The sequence below is a fragment of the Cyanistes caeruleus genome, chromosome 6 (genome assembly GCF_971803275.1).
Source record: "Cyanistes caeruleus chromosome 6, bCyaCae1.hap1.1, whole genome shotgun sequence".
NCBI classification, from domain to species: Eukaryota; Metazoa; Chordata; class Aves; order Passeriformes; family Paridae; genus Cyanistes; species Cyanistes caeruleus.
The window spans coordinates 25,262,975-25,289,545 of NC_141706.1; the positions used below are offsets into that span (position 1 = coordinate 25,262,975).

A 26,571-nucleotide genomic window follows, 5' to 3' on the forward strand; every position below is an offset into this window, starting at 1 on the left:
TAACACAAGTGAAGGCAAGGAAGCAAAGAAAATCCAGGCAAGTCATCAGAATAAATTTGTTCACATGCTGATGCCTCAGCTTCTCAGATGAACAGTCTAGTCTTCTGCGTGTCTACTGCTGGAAAACTAGTGACCTGGGGAGTGATGGAAAACAAATTAGAAATCTATATTACTCCTACTTTTTAAAGTGGCATAAAGTCTGGAATTCCATGTGCTTTGAGAAAGAAATTGAGATCAGCTATATCTCAGAAAAAAAAACCATGGGAAAAATCAGCATTTTTTTGTGCTGAGTTTAAATTCAGTGTTGGACTTGCAGCACTGAAACAATTAGGTATAAAAGTAGTATCTTGGCAGAAACCTTTTGGATGTGAGAATCAACTTCATTATAAATAGATGAAGGCTATTCCCTAGGATGGGATTGTGAAATGTCTTATAACTTAAGAGAGACAGGAAGGGACTTGACTTTTCCTGGAACGTTGTGACTCCCACAGATTTCAATGGATCTTTCACATAGTCAAAGCATTGCAGATACAGTTTTTACTATTGCAAACAGTTTTTCAAAGGTGTACTGAGCTTCTCACCAATTCAAAAGGAAAGAGCACATCTTGTAACAGGACCAAGTGGGTTTTGCCCTACCTATCTGAAGAATCTTTGTGTGTAAGACCCACACACATTTCTTAAAAGGCTGGTGCAGCTGCTGTTTTCAAGGGAAGCAATGAAGAAACAATTTAAGCGGCAAAGTGCTCCACCTCTCCTGCAGTTCTAACGTGCTGTGTGCTTTACTTTCAGCGAACAGACACTATGAGAATGCTGACCCAGCTTCAGCAGTAAATGCATAAAGCAAGTATGTAAGCATGTATGTCATTTAGTATGCAATGAACTGAGTCTTTGCCTGGTCTAGACTTTTCCATGTGCCAATGTGCTGCCAGCAATCCAAAGGTCAAAGGATATCACAGTTGCACAGACAAAGGTGGGGGGAACTGACAGAGCACCAAACGCAGCAAACAATGTTAATATGAACTACACAAAAAAACAAATGACTTTTCACTGAGCTTTTTCTTTAGCTTTGCCACCCCAGCACTGTGAGCAGATACAAAAAGAACTGCCAGATGCAAATTAATGCATTGAGACTCCTAGTGAAAGCAAAAGGAGGCTGGCCAGTAACCAGCACTGCCTGCTGAAACGTGAAGCTTGGATTAGCTGAAGTGGACGGTCCCTGGGTTATTTTCTGTTTATCTAGTTAAGTAGCAACCCAGCCTCGTGGAATGAGCAAATCGAGAAATGAAAGCCAAGAGTGAGTTACATTTTCCCACAGAAATGGAAAGCTTTTTGATGATTTAATACAGTGCTGCACTGGAGTAGCACTATATTAAATATTCAGTCAGGCTACAAGCAGAGAAATATACGAAACCCAACATTTCTCCTTCTCCCACATCCACATTTAAATAGAGAAATACCATCATAATTATATTTTGAAAAATCCCTGAGTTACTGTATCTACAGAATTACCACTTTAAAATCACAGTCTGCTATTCTAATTCTATCAAAAGATCCAAATTTATTCTCCCATTTGTGGGTGGGGTTTCTCTAGCACTGCATTCCTTCCTTCCCTAGTCTCCATCCAAAGAAGCACTCTTCAAAGGACATTACATCCCAAGTGGATAACTGTAAGCATATTCTAAGTGTTTCTCAATATGCAATTTTGTGGAGCTGCCTAGTCACATGTTGCTGACATTCCTGTTTGTTTCCAACTGCTAAACAGTTTCAAATGACAGCTAAAAGTATATGGACCAGTTTTCTAAAGCTACTTTCAATGCAAGCAATCAGTGTCGCTGCTCCTAAGAAACTGCTGTGGTGGAGAGGCAGAAAAATCATCTATTAATGGGTGAGCTGTGCCATGAAACAGCTCAAGAATGCTGGATACAAAATGGGGTACATGCTGTGTGTTATTCTTGGATATAACTACCACTCGAGTGACAGCAAATTTCACTTGATGAGAGCCAGCACCCTCAGAGTAGGGAACATTTAACAGTACCTACACACCATCCCAGGCACATTTCTGGCACATAACCCAGTGAATGCTACTTGGGAAGCAATAGCTAGACAGAGGTTAACTCTGGATATGCTAATAGCAATGACTGCAGAAAAGAGAATACAACCTGCCTTCCACTTCTCTGAACAACTTACAATTCCATCCTTCACAAAAAGATAAAAAATCAAATCCTCAAGATCCTTCAGGAGGCCTTTGGGAAAGGCCTCCCCCTCTAATACATGTTAGAGGCCTACAGAATTCACAGTGGTTCAATATTGGTTAAATTATATAGGCCATTTTGCTTAAGATTTGCTTGGCCATGGCATTCAAGTGATGACAAAAATACAGTGGTAAGGAAAATATTCCACGATAAATGCTTAAATGAGAGATACTCTGACAATGGACTTGATCTTGCACATCATTAATCATGCAAGTAGCCTTGGCTCGCTTAGGTCCGTGTGCAGTTTCAGAGATATTTATATGAATGCAGAAGAACAAAAGCAGATTATATTTTCACTTTAATAGCTTCTACAGAGCCAAGTAACACTCTACAGTTAAACACATTATTCCCCTTTAAACCCATGACAGGTTTGAGCACAGACACTGAATGGCCTATTTCCATAAATGTTTGTTTCTTGTCATTTTTAAGTTCACCATATGCTCATATTCTGATTCATTCTGAAAACTTCTGAGAGTTCCCCCAAAACTGCACAAAGCTTGTTCTGTGAGTAGAACCTTCCAAGGCCACGTGGCTCAGCTTTGCTATGGAACATTGCTAACAGTATAATGGTATTCACCAGTATCTTAAAATTGCTAAGTATTAACAAGCACCTTAAAAAAAATTTCACAAGGTGTTTATTCTCACTGCAATTTCTTCTGACAGGTTGAGTCAGACACATGTGCTCAAAGAAACATTTCTCTGACATTAGGGAGCTGTATACTTATTACTCTGCAAAAGAGACAGAGATGTAAATTCAACGTATTGACCTAAATCCTGAAATTCTGGTTTCATTTTTATTCAGTCCTAACCCTGGACAAATTCTCTTAACCTTATAAGGAATTTGGTTTAGCAATGAATTCAGGATTTAGCCACTCTCTGAAACATTACATACTTGAAAGATGGCTTTCACTTCATAGCAAATGCAACTGATGATCACATTCAAAAATTCTGTAAGAGTAATGGGTTCAGAACTTGTCTGCAGCTCATTATTAAGTACTCAATTATGACATCCATAATCAATCTTGGTAGTACCTTACTTGAGTATCCCATCCATGTGATAAACCCCTCTGACATCAGTGGAGCAAGGTGGATAGTCAGGTACCACCTACTTTGATTAAAAATGGCACAACTGAGTCCATGGTTTTCTGTATTTTTGCTCATCAGCCATAGATTTAGTGAAGGAACTACCATCCCTGTTATTATACTGCCTTGTATTGTGCATATTGTGGTCACAAAGCAGCACAGCCCTAGCATAAAATAAAGGCTGCACCTGCCCTGGGACATCTGATAAAAACACACTGCATGCACATAGAAATCTAAGGTCTTCTCTTGATGCTAAATTTTAGTTGTACTGATCTAACAAAATGTCTGGGATAATTTATTGACTTCTATGCATTAATCCTGCCCCCAGATCTAAGCTCAATTCAAAGTACAGCTAGGCACAAAAGTACAGTGCTTGTTATTATCAAAACAAACAGAAATCTTTACGGATGTTTTCAAAAGGTATTTTAGCCATACAGTGATAAACAGATCAGGTATGCCACAAGAGTCACCAAAACACTTGAAGGCTTACGTGGTGGTATGTTTCTCTTGTATCTGTGACCCTGAGTCCCTGTAGTGAACTGTACTGGCACTTTGATCTTCCCATTTTGCAGCATTTACATTCTCTGTGTCTTGAATGAAAGGGGAAGTGGGTGAGAGCGCATTGCACTGCATGGAGCATTCTCCAGGTGCATCATCCAGACAGTAACACAAGGGAGACAGATGGCTATGGATCATTGCTTGGCAAAGACACTACAATGACTTGATGAGATCTTTGCTACGTTTCAGTTACAAAATTAAGCAGAAACTGTAGATGTTAAATAGAAAAAAAAAAAAAAAAAAAGGAAAGAGAAATCTTCTTCTTTAATCATGGTATCTTCTGCCATAAGATAGCTTCAGGACTTATTAAGGATGCAGCTAGGAACTTCTTCACTTAGTTTTCACGTTTCCAAGGCTCTTCTTCAACAACATTGAAGTCTGCAGATTTGCCATTGGTTGCCAGTGTTACCTGCAAGTAATTATCATCAACAAGCAACTTAAAGGCCAAGGCACTTTGACAAGAAAAGTATGAGTTTTATAGAGAAGATTATGATATTTGCAGGAATTACATACACTGTCACTTATAATATAAGTAAAATGCATTTATTCAGAACTCATAACACTCCCAAATAGTGTGACTCCTGTTCATTCACTTCTTATAATGACTAGAAAACATCAGTAGTAGAAAAATGTTCCGCATTTTCTTTACCTTCATTGCAGTTTGTTGTTTTTTGTTTTTTTTTTAAATAAGTATGTCAGATTCTACCCCTTTCTATCTCTTGTAGATTTCTCTGGATTATTTCAAAACCAGATTTTTTCTTTTTTTTTAATGTAAAAATTTGTATTTTTTCAGTGGAATTCCTTAGCAAAGCTGCCTACCAGATGCAACAACATGTAAAATATGCGAGGCCGGAATAATCATAGATGTGTATCTATACAAACTCACCTACAATTACACCACCTTTAAAGAAATGGAAGAGAAGACATGTTGTGAAAGTACTTTTCATCATACCACTATAACAATGCAGTGAAAGATTTTGAGTATAGTCCAATTAAAAATTCACAGTAGTGCTAAACTGATCTCACATGAGGTACAACAAAACCTCACTCTTTCCTGTAAAGATACATGCTGGAATTTTTAGCTTCTAAGTATGGTAGAAGACCTGTAGAGATCTACCAACTCACAGTGAACACTGGACAATATGTTCCATTCCAGAGATCAGTATAAATGAACCCGTGTTATCTCCAAATTACTTGAAAAAATCAAAAAACAAAAGGGTAAAATGCCAATTTAACTTTACAAAACTGATGTAGATCTAGAAAATGTGAGAGAATCTTTCATTTAATTCTAAAAAGTTGGCTTACTTTTTCCTAACTTACCTTGTAAGTTAACATCTTCAGCTTCAAATGAAAACTTAAAGACAGAGCTGAAATTCCCCATGCTGGATAAACAGGATGTATGGAAGCATTGGGACATGGAAACATGACAAAATGCACTGATTTTTGAAACAAAGTCAAGCTTTTTCTTATATAATTGGAAGGGGAAAACATGCAAATACAGCAACGAACAGCTTATTCAGAAATGAAAATCACACAGAGTCATGTGAAATATGGTAATAAAAAAAAATACAAAAGTATCATGCAATAACAACCACTCTAACCCCATACAAAGGTAAACTAATTATTAATTATGTACATTGACCATGCAAAATTATAATCTATGAGTGTTATACATGGAATATATTACAGAAAGTAAATAGAAAGGGTGTGCTAGTAGATTAGTGTTTCCATATCCTGACCAGAGCTGCAGTAAGCTTTTCAACCCACCAGCGCATTGGACAGGATGAAGAGATGGCTTTTCAAAATTAACAGCTGGCTGTTTCAAAGCCCCAGATCCCACTCTTTGTTGCCTTCGCAAGTCTAACACTTGGGAGTTGTGGACCACTTCAACATGATCCAAGTGCTCTGCAAGTGCCAGCATATATTCACAGCTCATCAGTTAGGTCACAACAACACGTCCTTTTGGCAGACAAGAGCAGTGACCTGCTCAAAGTCAGTCTTGTGCTCGATCCAGTAAAGCCTGGCTCTTTTCATGAGTTTAAAAGTGCAAACTGAGACTGTAAGCAGAGCAAACCTAAAGCAATTAAAAAGAACAAACATTTCTAGCCCATAAATCACTGGTCCCAAACTTGAATTAAAGGGTGTGCTTATGATGACATACAGCACTGCTAATCCATGGTTTTGAGGCAATCTATTGCCTCAGCAGAGGGAGATAATATGAGAAACTGAAGGAGAAAAGAAAGTGCAAGTATTGTTTGCATCAACAGGCTACTACTTTTTAACTTGACTTGGATCTCTCTGCAAATCTGAGAAACTGGGAGTAGATTAAATTATCAGTATTCAATTCCATAAACATAATCTTAAACACAGAATTGTCTATTTAACTTAAAAAGTTTTCAAAAAAATTCAAAATAAGTTATCCAAAAAGTGTCTTTCTTTCAAGAGTTTTTTTCTTCAAATTTTAATCTCTTGTGTCCTTGCCTTTTTTGAGAAACATCAATTAAAGACCATTTTCAATTTTATGTAAGCATGTATTCTCTTTCCATTTCAGATCTTAGTTTTTAAATTTTTCAAATGGAAAAAGCGTGGCCTGAAGGTAAAGGGGACAGCCATGTCAGAAAAAATGTGTGATTTTTTAAAAAATCACTTTATTGAAACCTTGGAAAATTCAGGAAAAAATTTGAAGATAAGATGAATGCTGTTTGGTTTTTTTCCTGGAATTCAGTATTACTTTTTCACCTGAGAATTCAGGTTTAGCCTGCATTCTCAAGAAGTAAGCATTAGGAAAAAAAAATCTTTCTAAAGAACATTTCCAGCTAGGCTAGACACAAGAGAAAATGACAGTATAGGATTATATTTCCAATATAAATGGAGATGTGCTAATGGACTTAGTGCAGTTCTTCACAAGCTAAATACTGGCTCAGTTGTGGCAACTGGGAGATACAAGAGAATCTGTTTGGATAAATGGCTAAGGTAAGATGATTGGCAAACCCACTGTCTCAAAAACAGTGTACAGCATCAGACTGGAGCATTAATAATTGCCAAAAAAATAAAAATACTATGAAATTAGAAGTTCCATCTTGCTTTGCTTTCTTTTCTCCTCCTTTTCAAAAGCTCTCTCTGGATTTTAAACTGCCCCATTCCAGTGGTGGGTTCTTAGTGAACTTCTAACCCGTAACCTCCTGAAACTGTCTTTGCATTCAGCTGGTGGTGTTGCTCAAGCTCACTTCACTCTGATCAAGACGTCATTATTAGTGTTAATATTGCATGTTAGTTACAGCAGGGGTTACAGAGGGAAGAGAGTGTCTGTGCCTTAGTGCCTCGGGAAGGAACGCTGACACAAGAGAAGCAGAAGCGTGCTGTGTGAGTGCAGGAGCATTCTCATGCTAAAGCGCATCCAACATGTCGACCTCTGAACAGCATATCATGAAGGCAGTCAGCAGGTGACAACACCTGCATCTCAATTGCAGCCATCCTTCATTTGGGTTGGCAATTAAGTTCTCTGTTGCCACAGAAAATTAAGTAAATGTCCATAGAAGGTGATGCCATATTCTCTGTGTCTTGGCATATTCCATAATACGCTGCATCTTGCCTTTTGATATGTAAACAAAGTACATGATTTTTTCCCATCAAATGACAAGTTTTAAGAGAGTGCAAAAAAACCATCTTTTGAACTGCTTAAACACATTCAAAATGTCTGGGGTTCATGGACCTTGCTGTCACATTGTTATTTGCAGAACGATTTGAAAAATACATGCAGGTTAAAAAATAAAATAAAGCATGCAGTGCTATATACATGTCTCAATATCCATAAATGTGAAAGGTACCTTGCACTCATCTACCATGACTGAGTTGTGAGCTGCAAAAACACATTGGTTTGAGTTGTTTTCCCTATGATTTTTCATGTCGTCATAGATTGACTGAGTCTTGGTCATTTCAATGTCTTCATGCCCTTTATGATGGGAATCAATGGTGTCGAGTTCTGCCTTGGAAAGGTGGTAGACAATGCCAGCACCAAAAGAATCCCCCACTACATTGACTGACGTTCTCATCCGGTCCCTACAAGAGAAGGGAAAGACAGAGGCTGAATGGCATGACAGGAAGAAAAAGTAAGGCATGGCAGCCCTGTTTATGGTACAATTACTGCATTTGTTTCACGAAGCTTAAGGTATCTTTTGAACAGAGAGATGGGAGCTTTCAAGGGAAATGGGAGAAGCTTGCTTTCCCCCAAGGGACTTATTCAGACATGGAGGATGTTCCAACTCCCATGTCCCAGCCGCTTATTCTCATGGGGTTTGGCAAAGAATGTATGTTAGATCCCAGCCAAACTGCAGAGCTGTGTTAACTGAGACCCCCCAGTGCCTGATTCTGGAGCTGGGGGTTTCAATATCAGGGTGCCAGGCTCACACCCCTGCCTTTTGTTTCATATGAATTTATCAGAGCATTGAACTTAATGCAGCCAGAGAAAAGGATTTTGGTTCTGATGAGCTTTTTCTCATTCCTGGTTTGAATTAACAAACAGCCTCTCCCTCTACTCTTAGTGAGCAAACGATGGGGAACAAAAATGCCTGAAATATCTCCATAATGCTTAGGCTATTGAAGCTCCTCTCCTGGCACCATCTTTACAGATGGCCATCTGTTGGTGTGGCAGCATGCCCACTCACACTATGTGTGCCAGAGCTTGGCATATGAGCAACCCAAATATAGGTCATGGCCTACAAAATTATGAGCCTGTGACAGCATTTCACTAACGAGTGCCCCTTGTTGTAGGAGGGTGCCAACAGAGGCTAACATGCTTCATTACAAAGAAATATGTTTGTTGGCATTTTCTGGACAGGATGCCACTAAACAGACGTGCCATCTTTCTCCTGTCTTGTCTTTAGTGCGGTTCTATCTGTCAACAGTGAATCACAGTTGTGGATTTCCCCTGACCTCAGAATTGTGCCCCAAACCTGACCAAAATTCTGCAAAAATGGGAGCTGGATACTGCTATCTTTCCTGCTGCAGCACGCATGTTAAAATCATTTACAATCTCATTTGCCTCTTCATATCTGCACTGAACATAAAACTCCTAAAAACCTTCTGACCAAGGCTTGCAAATTAAACCAAATGAAAGCAACCGAGTCTAGCTCTGCCAAATAGGTCAAAGAAGTGATTACACTGATTAATTCTCAGAAGTATATTCATGAAGATTCATTTACACAAAATGGCCAGGTTGAACAGTGAGGACACTTGCCAAGTGACAAAAGCTAGCATGTAAGACCTCATTTCCCAAGACAGTGATTAATTTCAAAACAACGTTTCTAGTATTTCTAGTACTAGATTTGTGTTACAGCTCCTTTTTCTGTAGAACACTGAGAAAAAAAGTTCTAAATATATAAAACCTCAACTGATAAACATTCATTATTCATGTTTACTTATGATCATATAAACTTTTGAGCTGATTTTAACATCTTTGCTCTACACATCAGTAAATCTGACTTTCTTGACTGTGGAATTATAGTCCCATTCAAGTTTCTCCTCTCCCTCTCAACATTATCATGCTTACATATTTACAGACTTTGTGGTGTAATATCTTTGCTGAAGCAGTTAATTTTCTTTCTTTTTTTTTTGGTTTCAAAAGAATACCTAGAAGGGAAAAAACCTCAACAGTAATTTCCCCGAGAAAGAAACCAACAGTCTATAGGAGGAAAATGTCCTTCCAGTTAATTTGCTTCACACAAATTAAACGCTTTATACAGTTCTCATCCAATGCCTGTGAAGACTATTTTAAACCTGGTCAGAGTGGTAGAATAGGAAAATAAGACTTTCTGGTGGGATTTTTAATTAAGACCATTAAATACACTGAACCTAGCAATACAACTCTACAAAAAGAACACCTACTTAATTTTTTTGCATGAGTGGTATTAAATTTTGAAGGGATTCACTGATGCCACATGACAGAGGGATAGTATAGGATGCCAAAGAAACAAAGTGGAGAGAATATATAAATATAATTGTGGCAGAATTCAAATTCTGAAAGGGTCATTTGAGGAGATGCTCCAGCTCCTGCACACATACCACTAGCTGAGAGATTCAGCAATACAAACTGCACACTGATGCACAATGCGTTACACTGAGCGATCCGAAGGAAACCAGGAAGGTTCTTACAACAGAAACAGCAAAGTCTCAGCTGTCAGAAATCAACAGCAAAGTGCCACTGACCTCTTTTGGGGCAAAGAATACCCTATGAAGAACAAAGACAACTGTACTTACTCTTTCGTTAAAACTAACCAACCAATTAATTCCAGGCAAGCGGGATGACGTAAACAAAACAAATAAAGGAAAGCTGCAGTCTAGACCCTGTTCATAACACCCAGACTTCAAGTGGGTCTGAATATTCTGACTCTGACCTAAGCCTTGGCTTAGATCTAGATTCAGAATATTCATACCCAGAGTCAGAACTGAAGTAATCTTTTTCTGAGTTACTGAATGAAAGTTTAAGTACCAGATCAGCTGCTCAAGCTTGTTTTCCCTAATTCCTCTCTCTTTGCCGCAAAATACCACTAATCTGGTACCACTGATATTTGCTAAGCTTGTCAGCTCACATCTGGAGAGTAAGTACCCAGTTTCTGGCTCAAACAAAATAAGCTCATTTTATTCCATCTGTTGGCATATAATTACTGTCCTAAAAATGCCACTGCTGTGCTGTGCTTGGTTTTAAACTGTAGGAGAGACTGTAAGAGTTGTGAAATCCTGGGAAACTTGCCTGGTTGAAAGAACTTACACTGGGTATGTATGCACAGGAGGTAGAAAAATTGAACAACCCAACACATATTGGAGAGGCTAGAGAAAAAATCTATATAGAAACCATTAAGCTCCAGTTTGAAGGAGAGACTGCGAAGTTTAAGGATTTGACATAAAGTGATCTTTGTGTTACACGATGACTAAATCATGTAAAACTGGTTTTAGTACGACCACAATTTCAGGTGGTGGTAGTACTGTAAAATCAGCTGATGTTCTGATATTTGCATCTATCAAAAATAATGAAAAACTCATAGAGTAGAGTATTTTTTAAAATCTTTTTAATCTGAAGTTGAAATGTTACTGAAGGGCTGTTCCAAGTATTTCTACATGGCTGGTTACATTTACTCATGTGTTCCAGAAAAGCGGCTGGAATTGGGTCTTAAATACTTTAACCTTCTCTTCTACATTCTGTTAGAAATACTGCTGTAACATTATTTAATGTTTGTAGGTAAATAAAATGTGTTTTTATGACATTTCATTTCAGATATTCTTTAGGTCTGGTTTGTGCATGCAAAAGCTCGCTCAGAAGTTGGCCTGCATGCCCTTTTTTGACATAGCAATATCAGCAGCATCATTCCTCATAGTTCATTAGATCTTTATGGGTACCACAACACAGCCACTGGAAGATGGAAAATGAAGCTATTAGATGTTGAAAATAGATTAGTAAGTACAGCACTTTCACCAACAAACAGTATCTTGACTTTGCAGCACCAGTGGCATGACACAGAGCTTTTCACCTCTTCTTTTATCTCTTTTACCTTTCAGCTCTGAATCATGCTGCACTGGCACTGCTGATCAGTAGGCCATGAGGATCCAAACCCAACCATTTGGGCTGAAAGTTCTCTTGCCTTCCATTTATTTTGGAAAGACATATTGAAGTATTTCTTTCAGAATTCCTATCCTTCCTCTTCCTACATTCATCATGGCTACAGCTCCACAGTATGGAAGGTTTTTTTTCTTAAGAAAGGTTGGATTAGCCAGTGGGATTTGCTGAAATGCAACACCCACTAGTGGATCAGAACTGCTGATAAACTTACAGCTCTGAGGCTTGCTAGTGTAGGCAGTGCTTCTCAGTCCACAGGAATATTTTAAAAATACATTTCCCTAAAAAAACCAAATAAACCACAGGCTCCTTTTGCACATCCTCCTACCAGCTGCAGAAACCTACCTATTTGCCTTACTTGGAGAGCCAAGAAAAACAGATGTTTAAAATATATTTTTATATATTTTTTCTCTCCTTCTTCCAGCTGCAGATTCCTATACCACTTTCCTGTTTTCAGCTATGACATCATAAATATAATAAACTCACTGAATATCATATCCTTCCCTATGCCTTCTGTACCTTCTCATTTCACCATTCTGTATCATGATATCATGAAATTCAATCATATATAAATCACATAAGTAAAGTTTTCCCTTTGCCTCCTCAAGCTCTAAATTCCCCTTTCTTTTTTCCCTGAAGCAGAAATCAGAGCTGCATGTTATCCTTCAAAATTCTTAGTGACAGATAGACCATGCCAGTAGACCCAAAATACATGTTAGAGGATTAAGTTCTTTCATTTTTCTCAATAAGCCGAAAGATAATGACAGAAAATTAAACTTCTATTTTATCTGCACATGTTCATTCCCAACTCTGCTATTTCTTCTTGCATAATTTTAATTGTGTTTCTGGAACTGAAAGCTACCAGAAGCAGGCAGCTGAGGCTGCTAGTGTAGGAGAAAACACACAAATAGTACAGTTATATTTATGTCTCCCTTTCTGGGCACCACAACTGGGACAACAAAAACAAATGTCTTTACTACTTAAAAGAAAATTAGGGGAGAGCTGGCTGTTGACCAGAATATACCAGAATATACTGTGCTGCAGCAGTACAGGACAATACAAAAGTGTCTCCAGAGGCCAGTACAACTTAAGGGCTACTGAGCCTCTTCCAGCTCTGCACAGATGACAGAAGGATATCCCAGCTGTCAAATGAACAAGAAGAGCAAGAGAAAGGATGTGGCCTGGCATACCCTCTCTCTGTATTTTCAGCTTCTGTATTCAAGTGTTGAAGACCTCAGTAACCTCAGAAAACAATATGTGTGTTAGCTGTTTCTGGCTGGAGGACCTGCAATGGCACTGGAGGACTTTGATCACAAGTTCTTGGAAATTAAAGCCATTCTTTCTAGTTTGAATGATCTGTCAGTAAAATGAAATGAGGGAATTACCTTCTTTATTTCAGTTTTCATTATTACTTGTCTTTGTTCTTTGTCCTGCCCTGGAACAGGCTCTTTTTAAAGGTATTTTATTTGCTTATATACAATAAGAAACCAACTTTCCTCCCTACAAGTATAAAACATTTGATACTACAAATTCCCAAATCACTCTATAACTTGCTGGCAATATCCTGATGGAACTTGCATTTTCAGCGTTCATCCTTCGTTTTAGACCAGAACTATAATAAACGGAAATATGAAAGCAAAGATTAGAAAACTGCTCTTGAGTGACAGAAAGGCATCCTTAGGAAGAAGACAATATAAAAGTGTCAGCTCACAAGTGTGCCATGAAGACCCTTGGCTCACAGAAACTGATTTCAGGAGCTCTGTAACAGTTTTTAACAGCTGAGAAGCTGCTTTCAGTGTCTCCTGCTTCACTGAATATCCCATTTTCTCCTTGGATTTATCTGTAGAGGAGAGACTCAGAGTTCTTTAAGACCAATGACTGTAATGCATTGTGGACAAACATTACTTCACTACCTTTTCTGCACCAAGCAGGGGAGTCAGCACAACTTACAAAAGCCAGTCAACAGCAACAAGCAAACTGATGTCCTGGGTAGGGAGACCCACTGCAGTCAGGATCAGCAGCATAGTGACAAGTCCCGCGCTGGGAATGCTGGCAGCTCCAACGCTTGCAAGGGTGGCAGTCAAACTGCAAAAACAAAAATCAAATGGAAGTAGCAGGAAGAGAACACACACTTCACTTGCATACTTGTGTGACCATTAGGAAGGTCATATTTTGAATGTGTTCTTCCCATTAAACACAACTATACGATTAACCAGGGTAAGTTCAAGTCATATTTTTCACTCTTGTGTTTCTCTAAAAATATTTATTAGGGGAGGCCAAATCTACGGGGTTTGTTCCAAGAATTGGAAGAGGGTTGTCTGTAAGCTAGTTATGACATTAAAATCCGTGTTGTGGTGTTTTCTAAACTCAACAAACTTATTCAAGGTTTTGAATCCAGAGTTTTGACCATCCAGACATGCCGGTCTGGTGACTACAAGTTGAATTTTCAGGGTGATTAATTTCTGTTTATTTGTATTACCTGAAGACTGAATTGTCTTCAAGTAACTAAAGGCTGAGGGAAAACAGTTATTATTAAATAAACAAGAACATAAGTCTGGTATCCAAAGCTCCCAAAATACAACCCAGTGGTGTATCAAGCCTGGACACAAATAACCCTAGATGATAAAGCAAAATTGATCTGATTGTTTCATAAATCCAAAACTGTGCTTGTTTTTGCCTCTTACATTTTGATGAAGATCAATGGAGTGAAAGTCTGAGCTTCAAATGTTTGTAAAAATATAACACAGACCATAACAAATATCAACATCATTGGGCAGTCCCATAAAGAATGACAAAATTAATAAATTTGTAAGAGCAAAAGTCAAGGGGAGAAAAACAGGGAAGAGAAGGAGGAGAGGGAGAAGCAGAGGGAGAGGAGGAGGGTGAATAAAAAGGAAACCAGGTGAGAGGGACCAATTTGATTTTTATTTATGCCTCAACATATGCTATACAGGAGGTGAAAAACTACTATAGGGGCTGTACACATGCTGAAAGCCCTAGCACATGCCAGGTGTTAGGGAGGCAGGAAATGGAGGGAGGCTCTGTCTCTAGGGGGATTTCATCTGGATGCCAGTCAGGAAAGAGAAAAGTTCCACAACTGGGCTGCCTAGGAAAAAATGCCCAGGAAATTGGGCTGTGGGTGGAGCCTTAGCACACAAAAACAGTGAACTGCACCACAGCAGGTGCCAGTTCCTTAGTGTTTCTTGGAGGGACCAGGGGCTCACCCACCACTTGTACCCAACAAATCTGAAAGTGCTTCCAATACAGAAGTAGGGGAGAACAGACTGCAGGAAATACTTTCCCATTAGCCCCAGAACTCATCTGTGAGGATGTTAGCCTGATTTAGAGCTGCCAGATGCTGTCTGGCTGGGTCTGACCCAGGCTGCAGCATGTTTGTCAGGTGTCTGGGTTAGAGCACAACCTGGCTTACTAAACACCCAGATATGTCCAGCAGGTGTGCAGGCAGGATGCTCTGCTCTGCTGTCAGGCTTTGCACATGATGCCAGATCCTCAGGCACTTCCAGCCTAAACTGGTAAGGGATTCCTTCCAAACTCTGTGAGGAAATGCTCCTGTCTGCCTTCCCACAGCAGTGCTTTCAGACCTGGAGGGGAATGAAGCTAGCACTATTCAGAACTAAACAGAACCTGTCTTAACTACCAAGATCATCTCAAGAGATAGTTCTTGTCATATTGCTGTAGCAAAAATGCATGAAGAGGAAAACCAGTGGTTTAACAAATCGACCAAAGTTGCTCCCTGCTTTGTAAATGTCAATCACAAAGCTGCATACACCAGCCTTGAAACGGTGAGATCAGGAAGAGACAACTAGTCAATCCCTCAGAGGAAGAGGAGTAACTCAGGTTCAAGCCTACCAAATCTAGACAACAGCAGATTCCTGATTTGAATTTCCCTGGTCTCAATCAAAAAAAGTTTAATATGTGGCATCTCTGAAACTACTATTTTCAGTTTTAGGAACAAATATGGATCATGCAGGTCTAGCATCTGCCTTCATTAGAATAGCAGCCCTGAAAACCTTTTACAAATTTGGCTTTACTATTTCAGGAGTCAGGGCAGGAAGTAAACTAACAGAAAATGTAGAACTAGTATAGCAGGGTAAGAAACATAGAATTAGACGTCCCTTTGCAGGAGTTTCTTTAGTGTTAAAAAGGTTTAATAAAAGAAAACTGTGTGGGTGAAAACGGCAGGAAGAAGACAAACTTGGCAGCCTTCATTTGTGGTTTCCATTTCAACTATTCAAAATGTTAGACCTGCTGTCTTCAAGTTAAAACTCCCTTACAGTAAACAGTCTTCAATCACTCTTATCCTTTTTTAATGGGTACTTTCTTTTGTCCATACAGATGCTCAGCTTTCTTCTGTATAAGACAATTGGATATGAAAAGACTACAGTTAATATTTGCTGGGTTAGAGATAAAAGGTCTGGGAGTATCCAGACCATGCCACAGACAATCTCACTCTCAGAATGGAGTATTCTCAGTTCATTATTTTTTCACATAGAAAGATTTTTTAGGTATACTTTTTTCTTTTAGTGTATATAAACAGACATATTCTAGAAAGTTAATGGCCCCTGTATGAGTTGCAGCATTCCCCTGAACTGGAAAAAAAAAAAAGAAAAAAAAAAAAGAAGCATTTCATTGGACAGATAATGCTTTATATTACAATTGACACTGTTTTGTGTGCTGGTTTGGGCTGGAGTAGAGTTAATTTCCTTCACAGGGGCTGGCATGGGGCTGTGTTTTGGATTTGTGCTGAACAGAGGGTTGATAACACAGAGATGTTTCTGCTATTGCTGAGCAGGGCTCACCCAGAGCCAAGGCCTTTTCTGCTTCTTGTACAGCCACAGTGGTGAGGGAGCTGGGGGTGCACGGGAGGAGACACAGCCAGGACAGGTGAGCCCTGCTGACAAAAGGGATATTCCACACCACAGGGTATGTCATCAGTGCATAAGCTGGGAGGAAGAAGGAGAAAAGGAGAGTTTGGAAGGATGTCCTCTGTCTTCCCAAGTGCCTGTCACATGTGGTGGAGCCCTGCTCTCCTGGGGGTGGCTGAGCACCTGCTCACCCGTGGGAGGCAGTGAATTAACTCCTTGGTTTGCTTTGCTTGTGTGCACTGCTTCTGCTTTCCCTATTGAACTATTGTTATCTCAGCCCATGAGTTGTCTTTTGCTCTGTGATTCACTCCCTGATCCTGCTGGTGAGGGAGTGAGTGGGTGGCTGTGTGGGGTTTGGTATCTGCCCAGGGCTAAACCATGACAATTGTCAGCTGCAGAAGTATGAAACACCACCAGCGTGCCCTAAGGCTGAAAATGATAGCAAACACATCACCAGAGAACCGGGACCTATATATGAAACATTCATTTGTGCATCATTATTAGAAATCCACGGATTTCATACTGAATCCAACTGAGACGAGTCAGCTGTTGAGAAGACATCCAACCCAAAGCATTCACATTTTACAGTCTGTAAAAACAGACTCTAAAAAAACTCTTTTGAACTGACCTCACAGTAACTATCTGGCCTCCATCCAGGTCAATTCCATTCATCTGTGCTATGAAGATGGCAGCCACAGCTTCATAAAGGGCAGTTCCATCCATGTTAATAGTTGCTCCAACAGGAAGAACAAACCTTGTTACACGCTTATCAATGCCCAGATTTTCTTCAAGGCACCGGAATGTGACGGGTAATGTTCCAGCACTAGAAAGCAAAAACACATAAAGAAGACATAGTTCAACTCAGTATAACACATACACATAAGGGAGCAAAAATCACAAATTCTAATAACATTGTTTACATTTTCTACTTCCACTTTCTGCTGTGATTTAAGCCTTTTTTAGACAATTTTTAAATTAGGCCTATATTTAGCTAGAAGTGGGACTGAGGCCAAGACATGAACATTACTTGAGGTAGAATGAGAGCTTGAGAGTGCCTGGATGAATTTTTCAGACTCATTGCTGAGGCTTTGCACCAAGGCATTGCATGTGATGCAACAGACCAGAGTCTACTGCAAGCGACTGTCAAACTGCCTCCCACCCTGGGAGAAGAACCTGGGCATTCCCACCTGGCTTGAATGTACAGTAATCCATTGGATTCTATGCTTTTTGGTGGACCCTCACCACCAAGAAGACCTGATGGACAGCATCAATGGGATGCTTGTGGGATCCACAGAGTTCCACATTTTCTTTAATCTGTCACTCTGTTTCTGTCTCCCCACCTCTTTTATATTTATCTCTCTTCCTTCCCTTCTCTCTCTCTCTCATATTTACAGTTTAATAAAATCCATACTATCAACTTTGGCATACAGTCTCGAGTGCCCCTTAATTTGGGCAGAGGCATTTCTAACCATGTTAAGAACCAGACCATAACACTGATATACAGACCTCTGAGTGTGACACACAGACCTCTGACTGTAAGGACAAATTTTAAATTTCTTTGACTGTGAATTCACTCTAAATGGAGAAATTGGTATGGCGTTAAAGACTGAAAAAGCCAGGCAAAAAAAATACAACCCATGTTGTTCTCTGACACTAGAGGACAGGAAGAAAGGACGTGAAATACAGTAGGAGGACAGGAAAAGATGCAAAAGATGGCTGGAAGAGAAAAGCTCTTTGCACAGACACACAGTGCCTTGCTTTTGTGAGAGCATTTCAGGTCATTATATTCACTTGCTCAAAATAAAACACCTCCATCCAAAAATACTGCTGAAGTGGAAACTCCAACACTTCAATGAAAGCCTTAGGTAAATTGTCATTTATGAAAACTCTTGGCCAGACCAGATCTCCTATAATCCAACTCTGTTTACCACAGAGCCACAGAATTACTGAGGCTGGAGTGTATCTCTGGAGGTCACCCATCCCAACCACCTTGCTCAAGGCATGAGCAGCTAGGGCAGGTTTCCCATGTTTCCCAGGACTGTGTCAGACAGGTTTAGTGGATCTCCAGAGATGGAGACTCCATAACTCCTCTGGGTAACCCATGCCAGTGTTCATGCACTGTTGCAGTAAATCACAGCAAAATGAGTTTCCTTCTGTTCAGATGGTATTTCCTGAGCTTCAGTTTATGCCCACTCCCTCTCTTCCTGTCACTGGGCACCAATGAAAATCGGCATCACTTCATCTTCTCGGCATGTCCCATCAGATATTTCTGCACATCAGAAAGGTCCCCCAGAGACTCCTGTTCATCAAGGGAGAAGATGTTCAGCAGAGTGGCTTGGGTTGACCCAAAGAGACAGCTGAATTACAGTTCTTTCAAGGCATTCTTCAAATCAAGAATGCTCAGTTTTCTGGAGGTCCATTTTGAACTAGGGTCTTTTGTTTTCACCTTTTTAATTAAACTGGAAGATTAAATTTTCTTCAGAAATAAAACATTTATTGAAAGAAAACACTTTAAAATATGGTATTTAACTGAAAAACATTTTCAACTCAAGATCTACTGACTGCCTCATTGCAAAACACCAATTTTTGATTTTTTTAGAATTAATTACTGAGAGCTGTGTTACTTACAGACTTTTCTATATCTGTTCTGTGCATTAAAAAGTCTAAAATGCTCAGTTTTTCACTGAAGTCCAGAAGTTATTTTGCCAAAATTGATTAAAATACAAACAGAGAGGGTTTTTTTTCCTTTTCTTTTGTAATGTTTGTTTGTTTTTTCTTTCTTAAATGCAATGAGACTGGTCTTAACATGCTCTCCAAATAAATAAAATTACTGCGTTTTCCTAGTTGAGAAAATGAGCACAGAATTAACAAAATTTGCACAAGTATTAGGCAAATGGTAGAAAACAGAAAGTAGGTCTTCAGATGTCTGCAGGTAGCTATACAGCCTCTCTAGAGAATCCTGAAGGCAACTGGTATTTTGATTTATTTAAACACAGCTGTATTAAAAATAGTTTTCATTCAGTGGCATAAAATGAACTTGCAGTGAAGATTAGAACAACAGATGTACCATGTCTAAACAGCAGGTAATAATCTGCTAAAAAATAAAGCACACTGGTATTTCTCAGGTGTACCTGGAAGCTGTGCCTAGTGCTGTGATCCATGCCTGGAAAATCCCAGCGAGGAATGAAAATGGGCTTTTCCTTGTTATCACAAAGTAGAGCAGAGGCAGGAAGATCCCTCCATGGATGACAAGACCCACAATCACAGTGACCATGTACATGCCAAGTTGTCTAGCAACTACTTCTAAGTCCTTGATTGCAATGATTTTTCCACAGATGAGGCAAGCAATACCCAACGGGGAATACCTGGAGAAAGAAAACAATCATAGACAGAATTCATCTTGGCAGTGCAGTCACAGAAACTGTGCTGAACAAAACACAGACTGGAGAAGAGTGGGGAGCTCTCAGGCTCAAAACTGAGGTGCACGTCAAGAACTGATGGAAATTCAAGGGATAGTTTTCACGTCTGTTATAAAAATAATGGGCAAACTCCCCATCTACTTCATTTTCCATCCTGTCAAACGGAATAGGCCTTTCCTGAATAGTTTTCAATCCTAAAATAACACTGTATGGTGATGTTACACAGGCTTGTATCATTATAAAGAATGGTACAGGTTTGTTCTTAAAACGTAATTTTTATAACCCACTGTTTATCTGGTTTCAGGGGGTTGCATTATTTACTTCAGTTAAAGTATTTGTTGAAATGAACTGTTTGAATATTGAAGGCTAAAAATGTTTCCACTGTGTTCTTTCACCAATTCAGACAAATGCTTTTTAATTTATGGATTCTTCATTATTCATGTGCTTTTTTTACTTAGGGTAGGGTTTTTGTCTCCTCAATCATTAAAACAATACAAAAGAAACTGACTTTGAGAATAAAAGTGCTTCCTGGTTTTTGTTAAAATATCTTGTGTTTTCTCAAGCAATGTGCCCAAGGTCTGGAAAGCCTTCAATCACTTCATATGCAAGCCCAGCTCTTACACCAGTTATCATAAAATCCACGTTTCAATGAACTTGACAAAATGCAGCTCTTATAGAGAGCTACATGGTGTCAGAGCCAGATGTCTGTTTTGCTTTATGCTTGTGTAGCCATGCTCCTGAGAGTCTGTAGGTGCCATGGGAGTTACAGATGTCTGTGTTGAGAAATCATAAACCAAATAAAACCTAACTCTGCATAAGGAAGTGCATTTTTCTTTATAAACACACACTAAAACCCCCATGCTTCTGGCCTCAACAGATCTTTAAAAATTCTAAACAGAGATGAACTAAAGGAATTCCCAACATCAATTTCCTTTTTTCATAAGAGAAATAAAAAGCACATCAATAAAAATAAATATTTACAGGGAATTTCTTGAAACTTGAAAGATTTTCTGCTGTTGCAACATTGACTACTAGAGAGCGTTTATATTGTAGGCAGGGTATTATGTCTTGGGTCTAGAAAATGGTGCTAAGTAAGAGTAAATTCTAGCCCCTGGAGGGTTATAAGAGTATAGTTACCATCTCTCTATCGAGTGGAGATTGAGTAAATATTGAAAGTTTTGTGAACAAAAACAACTTTGGTTTTATGCAGATCATCTTTGTAAGATCATCTACAGAAAAGCAGGAGCAAATCTGGAATGCAAGGCCATTGCTTCAAGTTCTTTCTGTTATTCTGCATATTTCCACACTGCTGTTACTGTCTGCATCACTCCTGCCTAACAGTGTCCCACTGAAACACTGATGGTGCTGATGACTCGTGCTTCAGGCACCCTGCAACTCAAGAAATTACTCCCAGGGACACCATGGGATGCCAGGCAGCAATGAGCCACCATAGGTGTGTGATGTTGGAGTGGCAATTTCTGCTCTCAAAGACCCAGGGAACACAGCAGTACAATGCCAAATACAGCAATGAGTTCTGGCAAACTGGCTTTATGTGAGATGGCCACACTTGGCATACAAATAGCTCTGGGGAAGCACTCAGGAGAAACACTTAAAAAAAAAATATGAGAGAGAAAGAGTCCCCTCTCAGAAGTGTAAACAAGGGCTCAGACTTAATTGGGTAAAGTCACTCCTTAAAGGCAAATCAGGCCCCATTATAACAAACAGGTATACTTCAAAAACAGGGCACGCACCTTCCCGTGACCCCACTGCAGCGAGCTTCTAAGACACATTCTGAACAAAGGACTGCACATCACTGAAAACTACTGGAATTTTATTTGATGGTAAAGTATTTTTACTAAAGAAGGCTGTGAATAAATTGTGTCCACAGACTTTTTTTGTAATTATACCTCCTAGGTAATACCCTGGGACTATGCTAACCTCCCAGGAAGACTGGGGTGTTCTTATGTGGGACATTCTTGCTTGCTTAGGTGCTTTCCTATATAATGAACTTCCATAGCCAATGTGGCATTTGAAGGCCTCTGCTGGCACATGCATGTGTTGTATTTCAGCATACAAAGAACAGAATCTCTTCAGAAATGTTTCAAACTGGGTCCTAAATAATCCTCACCAAACAGAAATAATGCTGCTGTGGTTCTAATATACCTGTCAGGGCTTTAGAAAGTCAACTATTTAATTTCACTGTTTACTAACAAACTGGAATCACTATATTAAGGTTTTATAAGGGCTTTTTAAAAAATACTTTTTTGTTCTGTGAGTTGGAACTACAAACTTACCACATGATCATGGTTACTAACTTCATTACAATCTCATTCAGGATGTTGAAGAAATCCACCATCATCTTGGCCTGTTCTCCCATTTTCCCCATAGCAATGCCAAAAGCAATAAAGAATCCTATCAAACCTATTGGGAAAAATTGCAAGACAAAAAGAAGGCTTTTAGGAAGTTTTTGCACCTAGTCACTGTCTTAACGCTACCTGCAAATCCAGATTTCACAGAAGCATAGAATCACAGTTTAGGTAAACTTGGAAGGGACCACAGTGGGTCATCTGGTCCAACCTCCCTGCACAAGCAGGGCTATCCTAGAGCACATTGCTCAGGATTTCAGACCTACAGGGTATTACATATGTCTTGGGACTTTTTAATATGTACTCATTCTCAACTACCATGATCAAATCCAGAAAATCTTTAATTCTTCGAGGTTTTACTAAATTACAATTTCACAACACAATTATGATTTTATTGGGGTTTTTCCTGTATTAATCTGATCATCAAAAAACACATATACAGTAATCTTCTCAGTTCCATTCAGCTATTAGAAACCTCATGAGCCCTGGCAAATGGGAAAGGTAAGACAGTGCTGCACTGTAACTCTGTTGTTAGAACAGTTACTAGAAACCAAGAGGAATTTTCTCAGGCTTTACAAAAGTGCCTTGACAGACTATACAGTTCTGGAGTGTAGGGAAAGGCAAAAGTAGCCCTAGAACTTTTGTAGGCCAGGAGTATTATCGTTAAATGAAGAAGGTAGAGGTGGGAGGAGAAGGTGGGTATTGCACTTAACCACAGAGTTCCCAATAAGCAGATTAACCTCACTGAAAAGGCTATCAGTGGATATAAAATCATAGCATTCGTTATGGGTAACTTTTGGCTCCTAAATGTAAATGCTAAGGTGTGAATATCTGGAGTATTGGACTATCTGTGAAAAAACAACTGATGCATCTGCCATGGATTACTTTGGAGCTGTTTCTTCAATGCTAAACTTTCAGATCCAGAAATTTTCAGCATCCAGAGTTGGATTATTAATTGATACTGACAGATGGTTTGAATCTTCAGCCAATCTTTGAGGCTAAATTTTCAGTCATGATATGAGTCCAGTATTTAAAAAATATGTAAACTCATCTGGGAAATTCCTATGGAAAAAACTTACTGGGACACAAAAATATTCAAGATAAGGGAATATGAGCTGGCAATAGCCTGGGAAAAGACAGGCTGTCCCATATCCTCACACTGGGTTAAGCAACCAGATTTTTTTTTTTTTTCTTCTTTTTTTTTAATCCAATTTCCTGGATACAAAGTCATTCTTTAGAACCAAGCTATCTTTGTTGAGTCAGTTGAATAGGGAAGTGAAGCATATGTTTGTGTGCTGTAGAGCGTAGAGAAATGATGAAAAGCTTTTCAAAGACCAAGTTACTTCCTGGAACTCAGAATCTGCATTAGAAAATGTTAATTGGTAGTTTTGTTCATTAATTCCAAATGAGCTGTTATGTTAGTCATGAGAGTCAGATTGGTTCCCATTTGCAGGAATTTTCCCAGCTTGTACAGCTTATCCAAACTGGATGGCAATTCCCACAACATTTTCATTTCTTCATTCAAAGTCAAACCCACACCAAACCAACCCAAAAAACTCAAGAAATTTGAGAGACATTGGTCAAAACAGCAAATTCCTCAGCTAAAGTGTGTATTTCTTTCCTGTAGGAATTTTATTCAGCCTTGTAGATCTTTTCCATGACAGAGCCTGCACAAAACAAGCCCAGCATTAAATGCAATGCATCTCTCAAATCAGAACAACTGTTTCATTTTAATGCATAAGCAGAATTCCAGGAGGGAAAAAAACAGATGAGGGTAAACAGCATTGGCAATGAGCTGCTGCCTCATGCCTGGTGCAAAATGCCAACCTGCAGCTCTGAAAGTGGCTCCTCTGCCCCCACATGTGGAATGGAACGAGAGCCATGAGAGGATACAGGGCTCTTGCAGAGCAGGCTGCTTCACAGAAAAACAAGACCAGCTTATAGATGCTATCATCTCCCCTACATCTAAGCAAAGCAGCCAGCCAACTCAACAACACCTCAGGAAGGTCTGCAGACACAGCAGCCACTGTGTCAGCAAGAGCTGTTCAGCAGCTGTAAGAGGCCATTTGCCCTTCAGAGGTTATGGCCTCGTGGTGAGAGAAAGCAGGGGATTAGGTACCCCACCATACTGTCCCACTTTGAGGACAATACCTATAGACAGAGAGGTGTCAGCCTCAGCCCTGTGGATGTGTTGTCACAGAGCATCTTCCAGCGTAGGTGTGAGGCTACAAATTGAGAGCTGATTTGTGACTGACTTCACCCACATGCAGAAAGCAAGGAGTTGAAGGAGGAGCGCTCCTCCCTGGGCTGACAAAACAGGGATTCTAGACATGGAAGAGAAAATAGAAGTGGTGTGGAAGCTGTTTGTTTCTCATGTGCCCCCATCACAGACTGAACACTTGCTTCAGGAAAGGGTGGGAGATAGGCAAAGTTTTCCTACCACCTCCATTTGCTGTCTTGTCCAGACAAGATGGCATGATGGCATTTGCAGCTGGTAAAGGTCAGCAGCCAGGATGAAAGGAGGAGGGAGAAGTGACTCAGAAATGTGTCAAGCCTTTCTGGGATTTTTCTTGGGTGGTGTGGTTCACACTCCACCTCTCACTTTAGGCTCTGCCTCGAGCCAAATTAGTTCAGCACACCCGAGACACCTACTGGAAACAACTTAGCTCAGATCCATCAGGGGGTGTGTGAAGCACTGGCTCTTGAAGCTCTCCCCCATACTGTTTTGCCAATATGCATTAGTATTGGCCTAGGTCAGCTTCCTCTAGGATGAAAGGGTATTTTGGGTACCTCCTACATGCTCCACTGTACTCCTCCAATTCATAACCACAAAGCTGCCAATCCAGAACAATTCGCTTGCTGCTTTCTGTGGTATCTCAGAGACCAATGGACAGGCAGTAGGTGATAACATTTGGTGATTGTCAGGAGAGACTAAACACGTACTGAAGACCAAATTAGGCAACACTGACTACCTAGCCACAGCAAAAAGCTGTGACATACATATCATGTACATATTTAACAGGCAAAAAATTTTCTTACCCAGGACATTCATGCCATCCTTAAATTCAAGCCCCTTCTTAATGACCATTTGGGCTTCAGGTGGGGCTGTCTCATTCACCATAGCAATAGCAGAATCAGTGACATTAGGTGGCTCTTCAACAGGTAGTGGCACCAGCACTTTCTTGGTGACAGTTTGGATCTGAAGGCAATAAAAAGGGGGGATGAGAATGGAAATAGACTGAATGCATCCATATGTTAGATAAGGAATTAATAATATAAGGTCTTCACTTGAAATTCCATGGAACTATATTTTTAAAGGATTGGACATGCATTCTACAGTCTCTTAACCCTTCTTCCAAAACTAAGCCTATTTTTCAACAGTTTCAAATGTTACAAAGTACTGGGGGTCTTCCTCACGACTGCAGAGTGAGAAGTATGGTGAATGCATGTTTTTTATCACTACAATGAAACATTTTACAGACAGTAAGTCCCTTTAGCCGGGCAGTTCACAAAGGGTGCTTCCCAGTCTGTGTGTTACAGGCTGATACCATTTGTTTAGCTCCAAAAGCCAAGTGACTCTAAAGGTCAGTCATGGCAGCAACTCTGCAGTAAGGTTTGTTATTCAGGATGGTTTGTCCAGCTCAAGTCGTCCCAGTTACTTTGAATCAAAAATTCAGGACATTTCCAACACTTCTCTTACAGCTTTTGTGCTCTTGACTGCAAGACCTCAAAATGGAATATACAAGTCCCCTGAGCTCTCTAATTAAAAGATTGTGGGGGATAGATTGCAGAAAAATTACCAATGCTGCCAGATACAAATCTGACCACCTTAAAAAAAAAGAAGGCATCAGCTTACGAATGCGTTTGGACCCTTCCTGGTACATGAAAGGCAGGGTAAAGGAAAAGCTGGGAAGGAGTGGTAGAAGTGAGCCTGAGGTTACAGCTAGGAAAGAAGGGAGGATGGAATGGAAAAAAGAGAGATCTGTGATTTGCTGCTTTTAGAAGGGATTTCCTCCCACTTCACACCTTGACCCTTTTCCCGCCTCTTCATGGTCCTGGGACAGGCAAAATGGTATGGAAGCTGTGACTGCCTTTCCATGTTTTCCCACCTCCCCCCTATTCCCCTTGCTCCCACAAGATAGCAAGGTAACAGAAACTGAGCATTAGCTTTTCAAAGAACGTTTGCACCTCTTTCTTGTTGACATGGACATTGTAGTACTATGGATGATGATCCAGACCTGATCCATATGGTTTAAAGCCTTTTGGTTTTAAAATACCTTACATTTATCCTTCTAAAACCTGCTGCCTAAATCTGGAGAGGGGGATATAGACAGAAAACCTACACAGCTTTGCATGAGAAACTCTTCTGTTGTCCTGAAACCACCTAACATTCTTGCA

The 26,571-nt window shown here is 39.8% G+C and overlaps 1 protein-coding gene across 5 annotated transcripts in view; it reads right to left on the bottom strand.

Annotated features, from left to right (window-relative positions):
• Positions 1 to 2,532: 2,532 nt before the first annotated feature.
• SLC1A2 (solute carrier family 1 member 2) overlaps positions 2,533 to 26,571 on the bottom strand; it is an 81,961-nt gene continuing 57,922 nt past the window's right edge. For 3 of the 5 annotated variants that reach the window (XM_086894051.1, XM_086894050.1, XM_086894049.1), the window contains exons 5-11: positions 25,213 to 25,372; positions 22,102 to 22,228; positions 19,520 to 19,753; positions 17,017 to 17,211; positions 13,453 to 13,587; positions 7,721 to 7,952; positions 2,533 to 4,302 (exon numbers count right to left, since the gene is read on the bottom strand). In XM_086894051.1, coding sequence (XP_086750177.1) covers positions 4,228 to 4,302; positions 7,721 to 7,952; positions 13,453 to 13,587; positions 17,017 to 17,211; positions 19,520 to 19,753; positions 22,102 to 22,228; positions 25,213 to 25,372 — 1,158 coding nt within the window. In that variant the 3' untranslated portion in view covers positions 2,533 to 4,227. Of the gene's footprint in view, positions 4,303 to 5,213; positions 7,953 to 13,452; positions 13,588 to 17,016; positions 17,212 to 19,519; positions 19,754 to 22,101; positions 22,229 to 25,212; positions 25,373 to 26,571 lie in introns of all 5 variants that reach the window. The other 2 variants (XR_015288307.1, XR_015288306.1) reach the window with 1 other exon arrangement.